The following is a 25,760-nucleotide window of genomic DNA, read 5'->3' as shown; positions in this document are numbered from 1 at the left end:
ATTCTTTATTCAGATTGAGTTCCTGCAGTTTGTCAGAGATCAGCTGTGCTTCTCTGGCCTCAGCTCTGAAGTCCAACCCCTCCCATCTGAGACACCTGGACCTGAGTGTCAACAAGCTGCAGGATTCAGGAGTGAAGCTGCTGTGTGGTTTTCTGGAGAGTCCACACTGTAGACTGGAGACTCTGAGGTCAGTAGAGGGTTGGAGTCAGTCCATGCTGCTTTCATAAGTATTGTCCTAAACACAGTTTGTATCAAAGCAAAGATCCAGTGTCTCCTGTAAACCTCCAACCTTCTCAGTGGCTGCTTTCCTCATTGAAGCTGTGAGAGGAGAATGGTGACAGGCTTCAGGATTGGACAGAAAAACAGAGAGACAGACAGCAGTCAGCCAATCAGATCAGCCACCAGCCTGATTGTGATTGTGTGTTTGAGGTGATGTGAAGACGACTGTTGTTGTTGTGTTCATGTCTACAGGAAGTAGAGCTGGATTACAGCTGACAGCCTCACAAGATGTGTAGAGACAGTGGTCCTCATTCATCAAAGTGTCGTAGCATCAAATCTGATCTGAAACTGTTTGTTCTCTCATTTCAACACTAAAGAATTGATGAGTTTGATCTTTGTCACAGCTCTGAGATCAGTCTGACTGCAGCCTGCAAATCACTGGCTCTGATTTCAGAGAAGCATCATGACATTTTGGAAGCATGTGGTCTGATACAGAGCAGAACCTCTGCTGAAGTCCAGTGATCACATCTGTATATGTGTCCATCTGTCAGATACTTTCAGTGACAGCCTCCATGTTTATTTGTCAGCTGATATTTCAGAAGCAGATCAGATGTTCATCAACACACAGAGACTCTTTCTTTAAATGGAACATGAGTTGACATGTAACAGCAGTGAATCCATCACTAAACTGTTTGTGCAGTAATGAAGCTTGATGACTCAGCAGTTTATTTCCACTGTGGACTTGAGTGAAATGTTCAGAGTAAACAGACTTGATGCTAAAAGTCTCTGCAGGTGTGTGAGCTTCCAGCTCAGTGTCTTCACTCCAATACGTTAACATGAGAGCTGAGAGGAAGCTGCTACACTACACAGCTGCTCCACTGCTGCTCTGAACAGGACTGAAGTCCCTGCTGCTCTTTATACTGGATGTGCTGCATCAGTGACTGACAGCTGATGAAGTGAGTCTCTGTAAAAACTGATTTATCACCTCTGTTGTCTGTCTTCTTCTCTCAACAGCAGGTAGTGATCTTTCCAGAGGAGAGAGTGAAGAGGACGGTGTGTGTGTTGAGAGAGGATGAGCTGTGTCCTGATGATCCAGAGAGGTTGAAGCAGCAGATTGGTCCATGTTACTGGGAGGTAGAGTGGAGAGGAGAGCTTCATCCAGCAGTGACTGACAGAGGAACCAGAAGAAGTGGAGAAGACTCTCAGTGCTGCAGTCTGAACTGCTCTGAGAACAGCTCCACTGTCAAGTCCACCATCATCCCTGTGTGTTCCTCTGGATCTGAAAGAGAATCATCAGTGTATCTGGACTGCTCTGCTGCTGCTCTGTCCTTCTACACAGTCTCTGCAGACTTCTCATTAAGGCTGTAGTCAGGACTTTAGAAATACTGAGGTCATGAGGTCAAGCTTCCTTTAGACAATGTCTTTTTTCTGTAACTTCCATTTTCTGATTATCTGGATTTTTTAAACGATATAACTCATTTATCTAACAGGTCTGAACTCTCTGTGATGTGTTATTTAAATGCAGCAGTGTGTCCCAGAGTTTTAATGAACCTCTGAATTTCTGTATTGTTTCCTGTGTGTATTGAATTGAATGGTTTAAAGGCTGTTTCCTAACACTAATAATAAATCCAATAATTATTCTGACAACATGCTGGAAAGTTCTTTAAATTCTAACATAATTCAGCACCACTATCAATGACAGTTATCATGTGGACATTGCAACCAGGGGAGAGGACACACTAGACCTAGTGTCTACAAACAACAAGGACTCTTCCAGAGCTGCTGTCCTCCCCCATGTTGGTAACTCTGACCATCCAGCTGTTACACTCACACCAGCTTACAAACCCAGAGTGAAACAGGTAAAGCCAGAGGTCAGACAGGTTAGAATGAGACCACTGCTTTGAGACCAGTCAGTGGGACATTTTCAAAGAGGCAGCAACATATGACAATGTTTCTGACCTCCAGGAATATACTGTGTCTGTCACTGACTACATTAATAAATGTACAGATGATGTGACAGTGGTCAAAACCATCAAGAGGCGAGCCAACCACAAACACAAAAACGTTTGCTCTCTGCTGAGAGCCTGGAGCTCTGCATATAAATCTGGGGATGCTGCAGCAAATAGTCTGACAAGGAAGAACCTGTCACAGAGATCAGAGAGGGGACGAAGCCACGTCGACTGTGGAAGGGTTTTCAGAACATCACTGACAACAAGGCCCCTCCCTGAACGATATGCCAAAACAACCGCTCTCTACCAGATGAACTGAAAACCTCTTATACACGGTTTGAGGTCAAAAGCACCATCCAGGCACAGACGCTCCCACTACCATCCAGAGACCAGGCACTCCAGCTGTCCACTGCTGAAGTGAGAAAGGCCTTTGGACTGGACAACATCCCTGGATGTGTTTTAAAGGATTGTGCAGAGCAATTGAAAGGTGTCTTTGCAGACATCTTCAACACATCCCCCAGGCAGGCAGTCGTACCCACCTGCCTCAAAAGCACCACTATTATTCCAGTCCCAAAGAAGTCAGATCCAGCCTGCCTGAATGACTTTCACCCAGTGGCCCTCACACCAACTGTGACCAAATGTCTTGAGCAGCTGGTTTTGAAACATATTAAGAACAATCTCCCAGTAAACCTGGACTCCCTTCAATTTGCTTATAAAACAGACACCATCTCCACCACACTCCACCTCACGCTGTCACACCTGGAGAGGAAGAACACCTACACCAGAGTCCTTTTTATTGACTTCAGCTTTTAATACAATCACTCCACAGCAGCTGGTGGAAAAGCTGAGGCTGCTGGGTGTGAACACTGCAACCTGCAACTGGTACTCAGCTTCCTGACAAAGCAGCAGCAGACAGTCAAGGTGGGCAGTCACACATTAAGATCCATCTCAGGGGTGTGTCCTGAGCCAGCTGCTGTTTCTCCTGCTCACACATGACTGTACAACCAGATCCAGCACCAACCACACAGTTAAGTTTGCAGACAACACAACAGGGTTAACAACAATGATGAGTCTGCTCACAGACTGGAGGTGGAGCAGCTTGAAGTGTGGTGCAGATCCCACAACCTCACCATCAATGTGGACAAAACAAAGGAAATGGTGATTGATTTTAGGAAATCTGGCAAAGATCAGCACACACATCTCACCATAAATGGTGCTGCTGTGGAGAGGGTCGGCAGGGTTAAGTTCCTGGGCGTGCAACTAGCTGATGACCTGTCCTTCTGCATCAACACCACAGCAGTAATCAAAAAGGGTTAGGGTTAGACAAAAACGTCTCCACCCCCTCCAGAGACTCAGAAAGTCAGGACTCCCCACACCTCACCTCATCACATTTTACAGTGGCACCATCGAAAACATCCTGAGGTGCAGCTTCACGTCCTGGTTTGGCAGCTGCAGGGTCCACAAGCAACGACAGTGAGACATTTAAGACTGCCATCAGAATTGTTGGTGCCCCTCTCCCGTTCCTGAAGGAAATCTACCAGCAGAGCTGCATTCACAGAGCAATCTCCATCATCAGTGACTCTCAACCACCCCTCTCATGGTCTGTTCTCCCCCCTTCTTGTCCAGCAAGAGTTACAGGAGCATCAGCTGCAGATCCAGCAGGATGCTGAACAGCTTCTTTGCACAAGTGGTGAGACTGATGAACAGACTGTGCCCCCTCCCCATCCATCCACACACCCACGCACCCACACTGCTGTGAGACAGAGAATGTCACAGTCACTTTAGTCACTTTAGAGTTTCTTAGTTTCTAGTTTAACAATTTTCTTTCTCTACCCACTGTTTATTTTAATGTCAGAAGCTGGTGAGAAACAACATTTCGTATCAGCCTGTGTATTTTTGTAAATACCACGTGAAATAAAAAACATTTTGAATCTTGAATCTAAATTTAAAAAGTATAAAATATGTACAGTATTTCTGTACAATGATAAAACTTTGAAAACACACCTTTACACTGTGCCGTGGGACTTCGGTGCAATGTGGGCTGACCCCGCGACCTGGGCCTGGACCCAGATAAGCAGCAGATGATGACATGACATGACCTTTACACTGTGCATTCAAGGACCTGCCATTTGTGTGATCTCTTTATCTATATCAAGACTGATCTTTTAGTGGACATGAGGACATATCACAGCATGCACAGTGAACAAGAGGGAAAGGTTAATTACTGTTGGTTATATATACTGTTGGTTATATATAATGGTTAGATATAATTAAATTTCTCCTGTGGGTTTTAAGAATAAACCTCTTAACAACCACCCAAAAATAACTTTTTTAAAACATTTCTGAAAGCATCTTAAATAAAAAAACAAAAACAGTTACTCAGTATTCAGTATATTAGGTGTCTGGAGGTTCCTCAACAGGTCACCTAGCTTCCTTGTCACCTGCAGCATGAACAGTATAGCTCAGTATAAATGATCATCACCTGGACCTGTATTGTAATGATTATCTTTGACCTGTCACAGAGGGAAAGGCACAGGTGAACAGCTTTAATGATTTAATGATTGCTATACCAAATGATCCAATAAATCATTCTATGTTACTGATCTTATAGGTTTATGTTCTTGTTATGGCCACAGCTGTGTTGGAGAATTGGTAAGCTGTCCTGTGTGTGTGTGTGTGTGTGTGTGTGTGTGTGTGTGTGTGTGTGTGTGTGTGTGTGTGTGTGTGTGTGTGTGTGTGTCCTACGGTGACTGGTTCAAATGCTGTCTGTTGCATATAGAGTAATGGAATCATACTGATGCTTAGTAATGTACATTCTTTATCATTTGCTTTTATCTCAAATCACAAACAGCTTGATGTTCAATGTATCATTCATGGTACGTTCATGACTGGAGGTGGGGTGATGATGTGATAGCTGTTAGGTGCGCAGGTGAATTGAGGGGAATGGCAAGTAGGTCACCACACTCTGGCCTGAACACACATACACACACAGGACACACACACGTACAGGTAGAGAAGACAGACAGGGACAAATGACACACACCAGTAGAGATCGACCGATTATCAGCGCCGATATTCGGCATTTTGACGCATATCGGCATCTGCCTTCTTTTTAATCCGACAGCTGATGAGAGATCAGTTTAAAACTGGGTTATTTTTGCTCTGATGCAGCTGCGCCTGTCTGTCTGCAGACACTACTCTGTCTCCAGCATTGTCCCACCCACAGCACCATCTGATTGGTTACAAGCAGAGCTGATTGGCACGGAGCGCAGGTTTTAAAGGTAAGTTAAGACGCAGACTCTCCCGAATTGCGTGCCTGTTCTGTGGATGAGCGTGCGGAAGTGTGCCCGAAAGTATGAGGTATGCTGGAGCATTAGGATGAGCAAGTTGTGCGTTAGCGGCAGAAGTTTTAATACAGTGAGCAAAGGAATTAACAATAAAGTTGAAGCCTGCCAGGTGAACAAGACTCCCGGCTCGTTCTTGTTGGAGTTCTGCCGTAGCGTGAGTGACAAGGAGGGGGGTTAACCACGAGCAGGTACCGCTCGTCCCTGGAGCTTTCACAGTTCCTCTGTGCTCTCGAACCACAGTCGGGGAGCCGAACAGAAATGGTTAACAGCTGTTTAGTGTTTTTAACGGTTTAATCACTTGAAACAAGGTAGCTGATAATATTGATAGAGAAATAGTGAGAATAATAAGAAGTGTGTGTGTGTGTGTGTGTAAGAGAGAGAGAGAGAGAGTAAAATTCAGTTTTTATCAAACCCTCATTTCAGATGGACAGACTGAAGTCTTCAGTGAAGTCTGCAATTTATTAGAGCAAGAGGAGCCGTCTCACTGGAACAACTCTGCTTTTAACACCACAATCTCTAAATTTTATTTAACTTTGTTTTATTTACTTTATAAAATTTTAGGAAGCTATTTATTTATTTATTTAAATTTTCTGTTAACTAAATATTGGTTATCGGGCTCCTTGACTACTAATAATCGGTATCGGCCCTGAAAAAAACATACCAGTCTATCTCTATTCAGTTCCTCATGTTTCTTTGGATTCACCTCTTTTGCTGTTTTGGTTTCAGTAAGACGTCTTAGTTTCCTTAAGTTTATGTTTTTGAATTTTTCCTACATGGACACTTTTGTTTTTTTCTAAGTTTTGTTTCCTGGCTGAACAGACTGTAAGATAGTGACTTTTCCTATTAAAATATGCTCATTAATCAGATTGCCTGGGTCTGCACAAAGAAGTTTCAATGAAGCCATGGTTACAGAGTCACTTCCTGAATGGCTCTGAAGCTTTGTGGACAGCCCAGAGCTCCAACCAGCCTCCCAGTCTGCCAGCCTCCGACCAGTTGTTTCTCTCCAGTCAACCACTGAGCCTTACATTTAAAAGAATGTAATCACTGCTGTAACACATTTATGTTTCCAATATTCAATCCTCAAAAGACCAGGAAATAAAATTAAAGTATTTCTTGTTGGAGTTTGAAATCCTGATTCTACTCTACCTGTTCTGGTTGGTTTTGTTAGTATCCTTTAATATCGGTCTCTGTGGCGCAATCGGTTAGCGCGTTTGGCTGTTAACCGGAAGGTTGGTGGTTCGAGCCCACCCAGGGACGGAGGGAGAAGTGTTTTTGGGGTCTGCTGTGGCGCAGCAAGTTAAGGGTTTGATTCCTTGACCAAGCACAAGGGATACGCACAATGGATATGGGTGGTGGTGAAGGAGACACGCCCCCCTCCCTCTGCGACCATGGCCGTGATGCCCCTGAGTTGTTTCCCACCATTATCTGTGGCCAGTTACCCTCTGTGTATATATGTCTTGTTGTTCCACTGTCTCTTTGTCAGTTTGTCCTTTGTCAAGTCTGAGTCTAGGTTCTTCCCTCGTCTTCTTGGCTTCAGTCGTTACAACAGTAATAAGAAACTTGTTTTCTTTTTGTCCCTTCAGCACAAACAATGTGTCTCAAGCTCTTGACAAACAGAAAAGAAACTTCATTCCAAATAGTTTGAAATGACTAAGTGCATTGAAAAATAACTACTGAAGCTGAACTGTTTAAATCTGTGTCTAATTTTTGTGTATTCACCTGTGAACCTCAGTGACTCACTGACCCAAAACACCTGAGGATACAGGGAAGGAAAAAGAGTTTGGAGTTAAACTGAATAGAAGTGAGCAGGTGACTCACAGAGTGAACACACAAACTTAGATGACGTCTACATATAGTGACACTTTATGGTCTTCACTGACATTTCCCTTGTCTGGTCACGTGTCTCGTGATCTGCTCGTGAACTGACTGCAACGTTCCAGACACATGGCTCTTATTGTAGAAAAGACTTTTGTCAACACTGTAAAACTTTTAGAGTTTTACCAAATTCAATACATGTGTCTTTTGTATAAGATGTACTGTGGTTATTACTGCTCAGTGTACTTGTAATATATGATTTTTACATTTTTGTATCTCTGGAAGACGTGACTCAAACATGAAGAATGTTATTTTGTTTGCTGAGTGTTTATTTTGTGCTTTTGTCCATTCAGATATGAGAGACACAGGGTGGCCTCAAGAAAACACACGTACAGATCAGAGCACAAAGAGGATCAGAAAAAGCAACAGAAGAGAAAACATTTGGTTAGTGAGCCGGTGTTTGGGTCAGGAAATGTGTGTTAGTGAGATCAGCTCATTGTTGGTTTTGGTCTTTTCATGGGAAAAATAAAAGTACAACATCATCATCAGCCTTACCCTTTACAGCAAAGCACAGCAGTGGATTTTGCTGAGTAATAAAATGTTGATGTGTAATGATCAGCTGGGCTGTGATGACCAAATAGTTTCATATGTTATGTTTGCATCATTTCACAGTGGTGTTTTAAGGCTGGTTTGACTCTTTATTCCTTATTGAACAACAGGATATTTGATCAAAGCGTTTCCTTGGTGACCTTCTGGAATGTGTGACATGAGTTCTGTTCTAGAATGTTCAGTCTGTGACTCAGCACTCTGAACTCTTCTTCAGACCTCACTCACTCTTCACCTTGAACTCAGTGTGTTCAGTTGTGCAGAGAGGATTACCTGTGTTTTAGTTCACTCAGGTCGATCGTCAAACTCTTACTGGAGTTAAACAAACTAACGGAAACTAATGAATAACATTGTCTTCTTTTGTTCAAAGGTGCTGTTTCAAACATCCATCTATAATGGAGCTCTGCAGATCTGCTGGCAGATACAGAGCTACAAGACTCACATAAGAACTTCTATCCTCCCAAGCCCACACAACCCACACAAGCCTGCCATCCCCACCATCGTACTGTCCAAAGTATGCTCGCTGGACAACAAGCTGGATCATGTACATTTACTTCAGTCCACCATGAAGTCTGTGAGTGTTGTGTCTTTGTGTTTGTGGAAACATGGCTCAACAACAGCATTCCTGATAGTGCCATTGAACTCGACCGGCTAACATGCTATCGAGCAGACAGAGCTCTGGTCGAAGGGGGAAAGACTCGCGGCGGAGGACTCTGTGTAGCTATGAGGCTGTGAGTTAGAAGCAGGTGTGGGTTTTTATTAAAATACTAAAGAAAGGATGAGTTTAAAATACAGACAATGATGTTTGGTCAGTACATATGGAGCTGCTTGAATTTAACCTGACTTCTGGAGAGAACAGCATGTCTAATGGCATTTCATGAATCACAGTAATAAGATATTAACTGACACCAACTGAGCTAAATGAAGTAATGTTTGAATACATGATCTGCATGTTTAACACACTGTTAAAAAAAAGAAAGGAAAAAAAACTGTAATATTCCGACACCTGGGGCACCAACAACATACTGAAAAAAATAATTGAAAATAACTAACTCAAAAATAATTAAATAAAAAATCTCATAAACTGAATCAGTATTTAATGTAATAAAATGACACCAACCATAAAACATTTTTTTTGCCATTTAAAAAATGTCCAAATGCCATAATTTACCAAAAATTATTACAATGTTTATGTAACACATTTAATGTTAAAAAAAAAAAAAAAAAAAAAACTTCGATTTTAAAAAATATAATACTGCTGTAACTGTTATGATGGCAGCTGTGGCCAAGAGCAAAAGGGATGAGGACCCAAATGCAGACACCACCAGGCAGACTGAAGGAAGATGATTTTCTTTAATAAGAAAAAGTCACTGGTTACAAAGTCCTTAAGCCATGAAACAAACTTCAGGGATCCCTCAGAGTGTTCTCATGGAGTGGAAAAAAAGTGTAACTTGAAAGGAGTTCAGGACTCTAAAAACAGTCACAGGTGTAGATCCAGATGTTCACAGGTGCACAGCTCAGGCAAAAATCCACAAGAAGACCGAGGCAGGGACAGGTACAAACTTGGGCTGCAGAAAAAGACGAGGACACGACAATGGATAAACACAGACAAACTGACCAAGAGACAAATTAGCAACAAGACTTAAATACACAGAAGGTAACTGGCCACAGGTGATTCACATTAGGGCGGGGCACACAATCAACAAGGTGGGAAACCAGACAGAGAGAGGAAGTCGTCTAGGAACAGATACACAAGGAACGGGGCATCAAAATAAAACAGGAAATACTGAAACCAAAACTAGATTAGCATGACTTCAACATAAAACAAGAAATGCAAAACAGAAGCAGGAACAGGGACCAGTAGCAGGACTGCAAAATAAAACAGAAGACACAGAACCAAAGAAGAGTCCACAAACAGTCCATAATGAGTTTAGCAAAATCCTAAAAGAACTCAAAAACACACCCTGGGGACTGATCATAACAGTAGTAACAGACTACTGCTAGACTACACTACATTAATATTTATAGGAGTAATTTGTCGACATGATTCCACTAAACTGGTGCAAAGACTAATAGAGACTTGGCAGCCTCGGTTTGTTTTAATATTTTGAATCAAATGAGTTTGAAATGAACAAAATTTCTGGCTCAATGAGATAAGTTCTAAACTTTGACTTGTGAGTCAAAGAAATTCTTAATGTTTTATTAAATGAAGATGGAAAATTTGAGGAAATGAGGACTACAACTATGTCTGCTCACAATCTTAAGCCCTGATAGCTGCATCACATCAGCTGTAAAAGCTTAACACACAGTTTGTCATCATTAAGATACACATTATTCATTGTGTCCAACATTATACATTAGATTCAACATGTTGCAGGTTCATAACAACTACCAACATTTTAACTAGGCTTTGTTGATCATGTATACAGGGTTAACACTAATGGTGATCTCAGGTTTGACACCTATAAAGTTACAAACAAAAACTAACAACAATAATGTGCTGAGGGTCAGAGGCTGAGATGAAAGGTTGTTCACTTTAATCCACTGTCACCTGTTCCACAGACAGATCCAGATCCACTGGATCAGCTGGGATCTTCTCTCCTATAATAATGATAATAAACATCATTTATATTGTTTATTTTATAGTAAGTCTGTAAAATCACTAAGTTAAATCTGATTTAGTTAAAAACACATTAATCATGATTTTAACAAACAGAAATTACAACAAAGTGAAACCGGTTCTAAACTTGTAAACAACACAGAAACACACAGACAGACTATGTGACTTCCTGAGAGGGGAGGAGCAGGTGAAACTGAAAGTGTTCAGTCAGTTAGTTCAGACGCCATTTGAACTAAACAGAGCAGGAGGAGGAAAACTGAAGGCTGAGGCAGGGTGAGTGTTAATACAACATTATTATTATTTTACTGTCAAAGTCTCTGAGTCAGTTTTCTCCCTGTGGACTGTAGAGGAAAGAAGCCCCAGGTCCCCCAGTTTGGCCACTAGCTTGTGAGGGAAGATGGTGTTGAATGCAGAGCTGTAATCCACAAAGAGCTGTGGCTATAGCGTCCTCTGTGGACTGGTTTGCTCTGTAGGCGAACTGGTGGGGGTCAAGGCTGCGGGGCAGGGCTGCTGCTGTGACTACGCACCAGCTAGTTTAACCCATCAAAGTTGCAGGGAGCTCTGCAGACGAGCTAACATTGCGTAAAGGTAAGCCTGTTGAAGGTTTTTAGCTGTATTGCTTTTTACTGTTTCTGATGGGTGCATCAGTCGTCCTTTTGCAGAGAGGTACCAATTAATATGCACAGTTTGCTTGACGTAAGCATGCATTTTGGTCTGTTGCTATACATGGTAGAGAGTTTTAAGCACGCTAACATGACACTGGTGTAATGTGCACATGTTCCTAGTGGCAGATTTTTCATTATTGTATGGTATTATTATAATGTAATGATGATATGTAGGTATTTTCAAATGTTCACTGTTTAGATTATAATAATTACATTGATTATTAATTATAATTTAGCGTTGCAGTGTTATATCTTTTCATGGATAAATTAGCTAATTGTTGTAGACGTGTGGTTGTGTGTGTGTACATGCAGGGCTTCTGTAGAGTGTACAGTAGAAACGGTTGATTCAGTGACATTAGCAAAAAAAAAAAAAAGGTACTGTAGCACCATTTAGATAAAACTGTAGACACTTCACAAAGGCTCTTTGTTTTCTTTATGTTGGTCATTGTCTGATTTGGAGAGATTCAGAAGTATGTCAAAGTGGCCAATACTAAAGAGGGCTACACCCACACACCAAGTTGGGTTTGTGTTAGTGAATGCCTTGTGACAAAATCAAAAAGCACAATCAGAACCTGAAATGTTGAAATTGTAAATTGCTGCAGATTCTCCCATTGATATATTTTCTTGTCCTAAATCTAATATTTTCTCAATCTTAGAAAAGTTAGGTCTTCCATGTTAGACTGAACTGCACAAAACAAGGGCACTCAGGTCCGTTCAAAGAAGGAAGGGGAGGAGACGTGGTTCCAAAATCAAAGGAGTACAAGTTTTATCAACAATAAATTGCACAATGGTAAAAACAATGCGCTAAAATGACGGAACCCCACCTAGTGAGCCCAGGGCTCAAAAGGGGCGATCGTTCACAGAAGGCCACCGGAAGCTATCGGGCTTGCACTGAAGTGGCTAGCAGTTAGCAGCCGGAGATTGCAGCACGCACCACCGCCGGCAGCAGCCGCCGCAGAAGGCAATGGGTCGACGAAGTAACCAAACCACGCCTGCAAAACAGCCACTGACGAAGCCGTCTCCGATGAAGCCGACACAGGAGAAGCACACGCCGGCGAAGCGACACAGGCGAAATGGAAGTGTTCCAATAAACTTAGTGGTCCAGGTGACCCGAGCCGTATGTCCAGATCGGCAGACGTCTTCCTCTAGGAGGGGAAGGAGTGAGGAGGACCGGGATTAGCCGCCGCCGCGAACGAAGTGACAGACACAAGGACGCAGCCGCAGCCAGAACAAAGAGCAGTCGCAGCAGTTGCCACGGCGCCAACGGAGCCTGGTAAAACGACAATGTATACGAAACTTAGTCATAAAGTTGCCTAGATTTGAATAAAAACACATGCTGCCGCTATCAAGCGTCTACCTGCACTCGGACAGGAGAGGAGATGCAACACACCGGAAGTTAGCGGGCCTCGAGTGCAGTTCAGTCTGAAATGGCGCCAAGGCGGGAGGTTTATGTTTTCGGGTTGTCTGTCCTTCTGTCTGTCCGTCCTTGATTCTTCTATGCATGATATCTGAACAATGCTTTGAGGTCTCTCTGTCAAACTTTGCACAAATGTTGACTGTGACTCAAGGCAGATCCGAAAGGAGTTTGGAGGTCAAAGGGCAAGGTCACTATGACCATATTTATGTTTTGTATGGTAATGCGATATTTTAAGAACCGTTTGAGGGATGACTTTCAAACTTTGCATAAATGTCAAAGGTCACGGTCGCTGTGATCGTACTTTTAATTTTAGGCAGGCAAATGTGATGTCTGAAGAATACTTCAGAGGATGTTCTTTAAAGTTTGAACAAATGTTCACTGTCACTCAAAGATGCCAATGAAAAAAGAAACAATAAGTGACTAATAGCAAAGACATATGTAAAATAAAAAATAAATCTAAGTGTGGAAACACTAACAAAATGCTAAAAGAGAGAAAAAGAGCTAAAGTGAGTAAAAACCAGAAATCCCCAAAATCATGATCTGTACCAGAGGAAGGTTTGTGCAATGAAACACAGTGAACAGAAAATATACTCACATCAGGTTCATAATGACTACCAACATTTTAACTAGGCTTTGTTGGTAATGTTTACAGGGTTAACAGTAATGGTGATCTCACACACACACACACGCAAACACACATACACAGACCATGTGACTTCCTGTAAATGTAGAGGGGAGGAGCAGGTAAAACTGAAAGTGTTCAGTCAGTTCAGACACCATTCTAACTAAACAGAGCAGGAGGAGGAAAACTGAAGGCTGAGGCAGGGTGAGTGTTAATACAACATTATTATTATTTTACTGTCAAAGTCTCTGAGTCAGTTTTCTCCCTGTGGACTGTAGAGGAAAGAAGAGTCAGGATGAACTTCTGTCCACACAAAGAGACAGAAAAGGAAGAAAGAATATTGAGTGTGTTACTTCCTGTTCTCTCAGTCTTGCGCATGACTCTTGATCAGACTTGTGTGTCCTGATTCTTTGTGTGTCTGAGCTCACAGGCTGTTTTACTGGTTTCCTTCTCAGACTGACTGAAGTCCTGAAGATGAGTGTTTGTGTGGAGGAAGAAGAGGACAGAGCAGAGTGTCCAGGATCCAGCTGTCTGTCTATGAAGAGTGACTGGTCCAAAGAGGGAAATCCTCCATACTTCACTAATGAACCTGGACCCTCAGACACAAAGTAAGAGAACTGCTACAAACCTGTGAACCTCCAAACTTTGGGCTATAACAGTGTTTATTGTGTTGAGGTCCTGCAGTTGTCGTCTCTGCCTGTAACAGCTGCCGTAGTGTCGACAGAAAATCAGTTCTTCCTGGTTCTTCTGGCTCATCAGTGTTTTAATACTGACTGCTGAGGCTGCTTGTTTCTTTTGAAATGATCTGACTAAAGAATATGTCTATTTTCTCTACACTGATTTTCCACATTTTTCTTATTACCAAAAAATCCCATGTGCAGAGTCAAACCCACACAGAATGTGTATCACAGCCTGATAGATCTGATTCCTCTGAGGCAGAAAATATTAAAACACATCAATGAATTTATCAGTGATTGATGTAATATGAATAAAAATGTGTTTGTGTTTTCAGAGGTCAGGACCACAGACTGAGAGCAGAGTGTCCAGGATCCAGCTGTCTGTCTATGAAGAGTGACAGGTCCAAAGAGTTTAATCCTCCAGACTTCAGTAATGAACCTGGACCCTCAGACACAAAGTAAGAGACTGTTTCTAGTGTAAACTGACCTGAGGATGATTCAGTTCTCAGACATATTTGAAGGAAACAGGGAGACACCAGAGGCCAGATCCATAAAACTCTGTGTCCACACAAAGACAGAAATATGGACACACACTCTTTTCATCAGATTTATAAAGCAGAGCTTTCTCATGTTACTGTTTTATCAGTCTCAGTCATTGTGAGCGTTGGTGTATGAACACCAGCCTGATTGCCACTTCCAGAGTCTGTAGACCTGTCAATGAAAAGAAGGACAAAGAAGAAACACAGTGTCTCCATGTTGGAGGTTCCACTTTAATGATTTACACGTCTGAGCCTTTAACAGCTTCTAGACATTGTGAACCAAATCTGGATATTTGTTCACAACAATCAACAGAACATTTAGTCTCAGCACAGGTCGTGTTGCTAAAATAATTTGTTGTCAGGTTTCTGGGATTTAATGACTGTTGGAAAGGAGCAGAATGTCCTCACACTGGATTGTAGCTCCCAACAAAGTTTGATCAGACTGAAAAAGGAAACGCTTTGACCCTACAGGGTCTTCATGAGTTAAATGGCCAACATGACAACGAGCTGATAGGACTCAATACATCATCAAGATAAACTACATTATCAGAGCCTGAAAGAATCCCAACAATCTCACAGTAATCCACCCAAAACATCCAAGAGTATCTCAGTAAGTTCAAATATTTGTTGGAAAATGAATAAGATATAAAATCTGAGAGAAAGATCCTGAACAAGAGCTGGACTGCAGACAGTCAGTCAGAGCAGCACTGTACAAAGTAAGACTGTACATCTGTCTGCTCATGTCATCATCTCTGAAAACAGGAGCTGTGCTTTGATACAGAGTCGTTTGTTCTATCATACAGCTTTAGCATTGAAGATGATTAGAAATAGCACAAAATGAAAAAGCTTTTCTTTGCTTGTATTTAGTTTTTATGCAGCTGATGAAAGAAATGAGCAGATTCTCAGATTCTCTTTCTTTACTCTGACATTATTTCTTCTGTGTCAGCAGATTTTCAGCAGATAGTGGTCTGCAGGAGGTTATAGATGAATATAAGATCAGTCTGAGGAGGAGATGTGAACGTGTGACTGAAGGAACTGATGGAACAGGAAGTGAAACCCTCCTCAACAGGATCTACACTGAGCTCTACATCACAGAGGGACAGAGTGAAGAGATTAATACCCAACATGAGGTGAGGCAGCTGGAGACAGCTTCCAAGATGGAGACCCTCCATGACACTCCAATCAAGTGTCACGAGATCTTTAAAGCCTTACCTGACCAACAGAGACGCATCAGAGTCGTTCTGACCAACGGCGTCGCTGGCGTTGGAAAAACCTTCTCAGTGCAGAAGTTCACTCTGGACTGGGCAGAGGGCTCTGAAAACCAAGACGTCAGTCTGCTGGTTCTGCTTTCGTTCAGGGAGCTGAACCTGATCAAAGATGAGCAGTACAGTCTTCTCATGCTGCTCCACGTTTTCCATCCAACATTAAAGAAGGTCACAGCAGAGAAGCTCGCTGTCTGTAAAGTGCTGTTCATCTTTGATGGCCTGGATGAAAGCCGACTTTCACTGGATTTCAGAAACAGGAAGGTTGTGTATGATGTCTCACAGAAGTCATCTGTCAACGTGCTGCTGACAGACCTCATCCAGGGGAATCTGCTTCCCTCTGCTCTGGTCTGGATAACTTCCCGACCTGCGGCAGCCAATCAGATCCCTCCTGCATGTGTTGACAGGGCAACAGAAGTACGAGGTTTCACTGATGCCCAGAAGGAGGAGTACTTCAGGAGGAGATCCAGTGATGAAGAGCTGTCCAGAAGAATCATCTCACACATCAAGACATCCAGGAGCCTCCACATCATGTGTCAGATCCCAGTCTTCTGCTGGATCACTGCTACAGTTCTGGAGCACATGTTGACCACAGAGCAGAGAGGAGAGCTGCCCAAGACCCTGACTGACCTGTACTCACACTTCCTGCTGGTTCAGACAAAGAGGAAGAAGCACAAGTATGATGAGGGACATGAGACGAGTCTACAGGAGCTGACGGAGGCTGACAGGGAAGTTCTTCTGAAGCTGGGGAGGCTGGCGTTTGAACATATGGAGAAAGGAAACATCATGTTCTACCAAGAAGACCTGGAGCAGTGTGGTCTTGATGTCACAGAGGCCTTGGTTTACTCAGGAGTTTGTACAGAGATCTTTAAAAGAGAGAGTGTGATCTTCCAGAAAACAGTCTACTGCTTTGTTCATCTGAGCATTCAGGAGTTTCTGGCTGCAGTCTACATGTTCCACTGTTACACAGAGAGGAAGACAAGAGAGCTGAGGACTTTCCTGGGACAAGATGACAAACACTGGGACTCAAAGTCTTTTATCAGGACGATTTTTCAACATTTTGGAAACAATCAAAGCAGCTACCCATCACTTGATGTCCTCCTTAGTGATGCCATGGAGAAATCCCTCCAAAGTAAAAATGGCCACCTGGACCTGTTTGTTCGCTTCCTTCATGGCCTGTCTCTGGAGTCCAACCAGAGACTCTTAGGAGGCCTTCTGGGTCAGACAGAGAACAGACCAGAAATCATCCAGAGATCCATCAACAACCTGAAGAAGATGAACACAGATGATATCTCTCCTGACAGAAGCATCAACATCTTCCTCTGTCTGATGGAGATGAACGACCTCTCAGTACATCAGGAGATCCAAGAGTTCCTGAAGTCAGAGAACAGATCAGAGCAGAGATTCTCTGAGTTCCACTGTTCAGCTCTGGCCTACGTTCTGCAGATGTCAGAGGAGGTTCTGGATGAGTTGGACCTGAAGGAGTACAACACATCAGAGGAGGGACGATGGAGACTGATCCCAGCTGTGTGGAACTGCAGAAAGGCTGTGTAAGTCCAGACATGATCTTTAACATTATCAGTCAGTGTAGATCAGTAGTTCAGTTTTTCAAATATACACAGTATGAAATTATTCTCATTTGAGTTAGTTGTGATTATTACCATCAAGCGTTTCTGTTTATCTTATTTATTTCTGTTTATTTATTCTTTTTTATTCATGCAAACCTGATAAAACTAATCCAAGCAGGACTCCACTTATCTTAAGACTCATTGTGTGTCTCCAGATGTTGTTGAGTATCACTGTGTGTGTGAGGAAACAGTAGTATAAAGGCTTTAGTGTCTCCAGAGGGAGCTGTGTGAGACTCAGGTGATGTCACCTGAGTCAGTGTGTGTTGGGTCTGAAGACTACACGTCTGAAAAATCCAAAACTCTGGGAGTGTGGAGTTAGAAAGAAGTGATCTTCCCAGACCTTGGTATGAAATGAAAGAAAAAAACACGCTGCTCAAATTAAAGGTGCTGCTTTACATTGTTGAATTCTCTACATTTAAGTGAGTTTGTAACTTTTGCTGAACAGCAGCCGCTGTGGTAACTACAAACACTCGTGGATAAAAGTTAATGCTAAAACATAATGTAATAGTTCCACAAGTAGAGAAAAGTCATCACCTTTATGAACTGACTCCATAATGTCAACATCACCTTTTAACAGTTTGCTAACATCAACATTAGGACCATAAACTACTGGTCATACAGACCAAGAGTTACTGCTGATGAATTAAACTTTTCATTTTGAAGAGTGTAATGATGTTACATCTTCATTTTAACTGTCTTGGTTTTTCTTTAAAGAAGCAGTGTGCAGGATTTAGTGACATCTAGTGGTGACATTGCAGACTGAAACTGTCTGAATTACCCTGCCCTCACTCCTCCCTTTTCAAGTGTGTAGGAGAACCTATGGTGACCATCAGGTAACATAAAATGCTCTCTCTACAGCTAATGTATGTTTTTGTTCATTCTGGGCTACTGCAGAAACATGTAGGTGCAACATGGACTCGCTCCCTGTGTAGACATGAAGGGTTCTTTCTGAACAAAGAAAACACAATGATTCTTAGTGTCAGATGATTAAACTCTACTTTAAATATAATTGTGAATATTATCTTCCATTTCTGCCAATAGATCCCCCTAAATCCTCCACACTGCTCCTGCACTAAAGTCTTTCCATATTTTGTGTTAAATGAGACAGAAGCAGGTGTTTTCTCTCCTGGTGTAAAGGAGAGTAGACACACACATTTGGATGATGTGTGTAGAAGGCTGACATTATGATGATCCACAATAAGAGAAGGACAAAGTCCCTCTACTCATGTTAGTGAAAGCTCATTGATTAGGACATATCTGACTGGATTAGACAGGATGTTTAATTTTCAAACTATCAGGGCATTTTTGATGGTTTTGTCCTATACCCTGTTGTCTGCTGGGCATACACACTGGTTTTGCTGTGTATTTACATTCTGGTCCAGGGGTCTCGTCACCATAGCAACCAATGATTCAGCAGTATCTGGACAGAAGTGGAAAACTGACTCTAATTAGATGAATTAACTCTTAGTCTCACAGGGACCATTTTTATTGTCAGCCATCTTGTCCTCTCTTAGCAGGACTTATCAGACAGCAGCTTTAAGTCAGATCAACACAGCTGTTACTAATGATATCAACAAGGTCTTGATACCTGTAGTGACTCTGGTCAGGGTGAGGATAAGTCTCCAGGACATGAATAAAGTCCATATAATGTCCTCTTTAATGGTTTAAACATGATTCAGTGTGTCTGTGAACCTGTGTGATACAGTTAAAGCCTTCAATGGTTACATTATCACCAATATCACTGCATAACATGTTAGTAGGACTATCAGGGCCACAAATAACATCACACAAAGTCCTTCAGCTGCTCCTGGATGATGCTCCCTCACATCCACTTGTACAAATATCCAACATCTCACAGCTGATTATCCTGTATATGCACCACACAGAAGACACATTCACAGTTTCTGCAGAAATGTTCTACTTATTATTACTAGTAGTAGCAGTATGGTATGCAAGCATGTTATGAATGTTGTGGTGACATTTGAATGATGTGTGTAGAAGGCTGACATTATGATGATCCATAGTAAGAGAAGGACAAAGTCCCTCTACTCATGTTAGTGAAAGCTCATTGATTAGGACATATCTGATTGGATTAGAAATTATTTTTATCCACATGATTTATTCTTTATTCAGATTGAGGTCCTGCAGTTTGTCAGAGATCAGCTGTGCTTCTCTGGCCTCAGCTCTGAAGTCCAACCCCTCCCATCTGAGACACCTGGACCTGAGTTTCAACGAGCTGCAGGATTCAGGAGTGAAGCTGCTGTGTGGTTTTCTGGAGAGTCCACACTGTAGACTGGAGACTCTGAGGTCAGTTCACTGTCTGTTACTGTTGTAGATCTTATATCTTTAATCCACAACTGAACCTGGTTTATTTTCATCCACAACTTGAATCCATTCATCTTGAATGAATGAATGAATGAATGAGATTTGAAATAGTTGTTCCATATTGTGACTTTTTCTTCTCTCAGACTAAGAATTATTCCTTCAGTTTCACTTCATTTCAGTCAGTTGTCATGAATAATGTCTGTTGACTTCAATGAAACCTTCAGAACTCACACACTGATATTTGTCACAGTCAGCAGACTGATGTTTTCTAAATGAAGTGTAGAAAATGTCCAGTGTGAGTTCAGTCCATTAACTGCAAATCTTGTTGTATTGTAAAGTGTCGCTGGGTGTTTGGAAAGACACCAACAAATAAAATGTATTATTGTTAGTAGAAGTAGTGTTAAATTGTGTGTGTGACTTTGCTTCTTAGCATTTTCCAAAGTTTTCCATTAAGTCCATCTGTAATTTGGGATCAAATAGTTGTTGTTCAGTTGAATATGTGTTTAGTTGTGGATTTCCTGAGCTGATCTGCAGGATAGAGACCAGGACCAAGCAAGACATTTTTCCTGGATCAGGACTGAACATTTGAAGTTTGATCCATTTCAGTGATGAATCAAAGTCAGTTTTTAGTCCAACATGTCTGATAGTGCTGCACGATTAATCTAATCGCAATCGCGATATCACCCTGTGCGATTACGTAACCGCATAAAAGACTGCGATTTGCGATTTAATGCAAACCAATGTGGATTAATTGACGCCACATCCACACGCTGTGGGCAGCCGCAGGTGTGGTCACGTGACTACCCGGCTTTCAGCAAACAGAAGTGACCGACATGGAAGCTGAGGAGGAACACGAGGGACAAGCTACGGAGCCCCTCTAGTGACATGGTCAAAAAGTATAATAATACAAAGTAGCTATTACGTGCGCACGAAATACTAATTTGTGGCCACGAAATAGGTATAATAAGCGCGCGAAATACTAAGTAATACTATTAGTATCATTCCTGGACAACTGGGTAAGCAAATGGAGCGCACCGTTTCAGCAACCTGCAATAATCTGCGCACGGGGCAGGTTGTAGTGACGGTGCGCTCGATTTGCTTACCCAGTTGTCCAGGAATGATATTAATAGTATTAGGCGACCCTGAACAGCAAGACGTGCAGTGTAAAACCTGCAAAGCTAAAGTCGTTACGTCCCGAGGTAATACGACCAATCTCTATCAACATTTGAGACAACACAGGGAAAAATTCGACGAGCGCATGCAAATAAAAGCCCAGCCAAGTAATGTGAAAGATAAAACTGAAAACCGTCTGAAAGAACCACAACGTACAATCACGGATACATTTTGAAAATATTTATATTATATTTAAATTAAATATTTTAATTTTTGATATTAAGTTATTTGGAACAAACAGTCTATAATCTTCAGGTTTAGTATTTTTTTTGTGTCTCATTATTCTATGTGTTGTCCTTGATATTCAAGCAAGTGGACTCATGACACCATTCATTTATAATATCGCAATCGCAAATCGCAATATTGTCCACAATAATCGCAATCGCACATTTTCATCAAATCGTGCAGCACTAATGTCTGATTTGATCTTTATCTTCTAATTCCAGACTTGACTGAGCTCAGCAGCATGTTATGAATCTGTGTTGACATGAATAGTTGTATGAATGTTGTGGTGACATTTGGATGAAGTCCCTCTACTCATGTTAGTGAAAGCTCATTGATTAGGACATATCTGATTGGATTAGAAATGATTTTTATCCACATGATTTATTCTTTATTCAGATTGATCTCCTGCAGTTTGTCAGAGATCAGCTGTGCTTCTCTGGCCTCAGCTCTGAAGTCCAACCCCTCCCATCTGAGACACCTGGACCTGAGTGACAACAAGATGCCAGATTCAGGAGTGAAGCTGCTGTGTGGTTTTCTGGAGAGTCCACACTGTAGACTGGAGACTCTGAGGTCAGTTCACTGTCTGTTACTGTTGGAGATCTTAGATCTTTAATCCACAACTGAACCTGGTTTATCTTCATCCACAACTTGAATCCATTCATTTTGAATGAATGAATGAGATTTGAAATAGTTGTGTTTCCATATTGTGACTTTTTCTTCTCTCAGACTAAGAATTCTTCCTTCAGTTTCACTTCATTTCAGACAGTTGTCATGAATAATGTCTGTTGACTTCAATGAAACCTTCAGAACTCACACACTGGTATTTGTCACAGTCAGCAGACTAATGTTTTCTAAATGAAGTGTAGAAAATGTCCAGTGTGAGTTGTTCAAAGTCCATTTTTATCACAACAATATACAGAAGATCCTCAGAACTAATATTTGTAAAAAATAATTGACTCTTCTTTCCTTTGAAGTTCATTTCAATGAAGTGTCAGGACTAATGTCAGTTCTTCAGTGTGTATGTGTGTGTGTGTGTGTGTGTGTGTGTGTGTGTGTGTGTGTGTGTAAATTGTGGTCTTTTCTCATTGAGTTGAATTGACTTGTTAAATGTGTTAAGGAGCAAAGACTTAAAGAACCACACTGTTGGTTTGACATGTTTCAGTCCATTAACTGCAAATCTTGTTGTATTGTAAAGAGTCGCTGGGTGTTTGGAAAGTTTGGAACAATGCATAATTATTATTATTATTATTATTATTATTATTATTATTGTTGTTGTTGTTGTTGTTATCAGCAGTATTCTTATTACATTGTGTGTATGTGACTTTTCTTCTGACCACTTTCCAAAGTTTTCCATTAAATTATTCTTCTTCCATACATATTAGGTAATGCAAAGTAATCACTAGACAATTTCCCTTTGGGAAATCGCGAGAGTGGTGCATTGCACTGCTAGTAATATTGTGTGTCTTAGCACTGCTAGTATTGATACCAATGCATTCTTGTATAAGTATATCTGAGTGTGTATCTATATGAGTGTGTGTCTGGGACAGCATTGACACCATTAGGTGTCAATGTGAATGTGTATGTTTATGTATCTATGTCACACAATAGTGTGTGTGTGTGTGTGTTTGTGTGCCTCTGTCAATATTGTGCGGTGCGGTACCGCTACCGCACCGCACAATATTGACTGTGTGTGTGTGTCTGTTTGTGTGTGCCTGAGTGGCTCTGTGCCAACTATTGTGTGTGTGTGTGTGTGTCTGTGTTTGTGTGCCTCTGTCAATATTGTGCGGTGCGGTAGCGGTAGTTGTGTAAATTTGACCCCTATAGTTCTGCTATAGTTTTAATTACAAAGACAGAGTTATTACAGGGAGAGAGAGAGCCACAGCTCTTGCAGTCACGGTTGCCATGGGGATGAGCTTTCCCTCCGCTGAGGCAGCTCACAGGTGCTCTGACGAGCTCATTTTCGGCCGAATCGGGCCTGCCAAACAACTGCTATTCATGGAAAAACAAAACATGGTATTGCTAAACAAATGGCACCATCAAAGAGACAAGACTTTAAGGAAGACCTGAATCTATTTTTTATGGTCCTACTGTCTAAAATGTGGAATTTACAGCGAGTTTTAAAAAAGGGGATTTTCTGCTTTTCTCCAAAAATCCTCTGCTCGATTAACATTGGAGTCAATGGAGCAGTTGAGAGCTCCTCTTGTCGCTTAAAGGCCCGCCAAAGAAAAACCGTAAATCCTACAGACAAAAATGAACAAATTGTGAGAGAGAGGACAAGTGTGGCTACAACTTTGGAGAATTTCACTGCTGTTGAGTAAATTTTGTGGCCGTAGTCACCGTGTAAAGAAAAAAATTCAGAGAGTTTTTTTAAAGCCTCTCCACTCTAGCCTGGAACATTCCACAATACACACTCATTGAAAACCCTGATTTTTTTCAAAATCACTCATGATCAGTTAGAGCTCAGTTCAAAAACTACACAACTTAGGAAAAAGTTGAATACACCCCGAATACACGAGACTTGTGTCTACATTTTACAGTTTGAATGGTGTTTCTAGGTGAAAGTATGCCAGAGCAGTAAATGTTTGAAAAAGGGGGAGAATTTGCGACTTTTTTGAAAATTTCCCAGCCATTCTCTATGGGAAAATTTTGGCCCGTTTTTCGCGAATTTCTTCGCGAAACGTGAATATTCTGTAGAACAAAATACAAGCACACCTAGTCCGATCGAGCCGCACGTTTTGATGTATCATTTGTCAGGGTGCGCTCAACGGTGTGGGACGAGTTACGAGCCGAAAATCGACACGGAAGAAGAAAGAGATGATTCGCAAGAACAATAGTGTGCATGCAAAGCAATGCACCACTAATTAGAATGTGCAGTCTGATTGGGCATAATGTGCTATGACTTCTGGCAGTGAATCACATATAAACATGGTTGAAACTAGAGCTGTGTTGAAAAAATCGATTCTCCGATTCTGAATCGATTCTCATTTTATTTTCTAAAGATCGATTCGTACGTGCAAATATCAATTTTTTGAAATACATTCCCCCCCGGTGAACTTTAACCCCACTAGTCGCGTCATCCAATTCACGCATGCACGCGTGGTGTGAAGCTATCCAAACAGCGAACATGGCGTCGGATCGCAAGCGCAACGTTAGCCAAGCACTGGCTTTGAAAACGTCAAAAAGGGTCAAAGCTTCTGTCTGGCACCATTTTGGGTTCAAAAACGACAGGGACAGAGATACGCTTGACAAAAGCAAAGCAATTTGCAAGGAATGCCAAATGGAAGTGAAGTACTGTGGAAATACGACCAACCTCAGGAACCACCTAGCCTCGCAAGCCGGTCTCAAATGACCGAATATTGCACACCTGCTTGGGAAAGTGAGGCACATTGCAAAGTTCTTTCATCGCAGTACGACAACCACCCGCATCCTCAAAGAAAAACAGAAGCTGTTGCAGCTGAAAGCACACAGGCTCACAATTGATGTCGTGACCCGGTGGAACAGTGCGCTCGAGATGTTAGATCGCTTTCTGGAGCAGTAACCTGATGTATCTGCCGCTCTACTCTCACCCGAAGTCCGCAGAAATGAAAAGGAGCTGTGCAGCTTGAAAGAGGAAGACATAACAGATGCAGAAGATGTGGTCAGAGCTCTGAAACCAATGAAGACAGCTACAACAGTTTACATGTTCGCACTTTAAAGGCAATTGAATGTCATACACTTCAACCAGCACTCTGTTTACATTTACACTGGCTGAGAATGTCTTTGTTTTTCATGTTGATACTTTATATATTATATATGTGAATTCTTGATGTCATATTTTTAATAATGCACCAGGTTAGTGTCCCAGCAGTAGCAGTTAGCAGTCCATTGCTGCAGTTATAGACACCTCTGGCATTCTGTTTGCTGCCCTGGATCTGGTAATTCTGCCCCACAGGATTGTTTTTGGCATTAATATGTTGCATAACTACACAGTCATGTAATTCAGATAACAGCTTAAAAAATGTTTTTAATAACACCTGAATCAAGATCGAATCGAATCGTGATAATCAATTCTGAATCTTGAGAATCAGAATCAAATCAATTCTTGAAATTTGAATCGATACCCAGCCCTAGTTATTACTAGTAGTAACAGTATGGTATGCAAGCATGTTATGAATCTGTGTTGACATGAATAGTTGTATGAATGTTGTGGTGACATTTGGATGATGTGTGTAGAAGGCTGACATTATGATGATCCACAATAAGAGAAGGACAAAGTCCCTCTACTCATGTTAGTGAAAGCTCATTGATTAGGACATATCTGATTGGATTAGAAATGATTTTTATCCACATGATTTATTCTTTATTCAGATTGAGTTCCTGCAGGTTGTCAGAGATCAGCTGTGCTTCTCTGGCCTCAGCTCTGAAGTCCAACCCCTCCCATCTGAGACACCTGTACCTGAGTCACAACAAGCTGCAGGATTCAGGAGTGAAGCTGCTGTGTGGTTTTCTGGAGAGTCCACACTGTAGACTGGAGACTCTGAGGTCAGTTCACTGTCTGTTACTGTAGTAGATCAACAAATACAATGCATTATTATTATTATTATTAGTAGTAGTAGTAGTAGTAGTAGTAGTAGTATTGTTAGTATTGTTATTATTATTATTAGTAGTAGTAGTATTACATTGTATGTGAAT

General features: G+C 41.7%; 1 protein-coding gene and 1 non-coding gene across 2 annotated transcripts; both read left to right on the top strand.

Annotated features, from left to right (window-relative positions):
* Positions 1 to 35: 35 nt before the first annotated feature.
* On the top strand, positions 36 to 25,605 carry LOC121193327 (NACHT, LRR and PYD domains-containing protein 12-like; the record flags this gene model as incomplete). The annotated part of the gene is made up of 4 exons (XM_041055572.1): positions 36 to 187; positions 19,500 to 19,673; positions 21,486 to 21,659; positions 25,437 to 25,605. Coding segments are annotated over 4 exons (669 nt in total), but the record flags the coding sequence as incomplete, so codon positions are not given.
* On the top strand, positions 6,699 to 6,772 carry trnan-guu. Its single transcript has one exon. It is a non-coding gene; the product is annotated as a tRNA-Asn (tRNA).
* Positions 25,606 to 25,760: the final 155 nt, after the last annotated feature.

The sequence above is a fragment of the Toxotes jaculatrix genome, chromosome 14, assembly GCF_017976425.1.
Source record: "Toxotes jaculatrix isolate fToxJac2 chromosome 14, fToxJac2.pri, whole genome shotgun sequence".
Lineage (NCBI taxonomy): Eukaryota > Metazoa > Chordata > Actinopteri > Toxotidae > Toxotes > Toxotes jaculatrix.
Note: the sequence above shows the minus strand (reverse complement) of the source record. Positions and strands in the feature narration are given on the sequence as shown.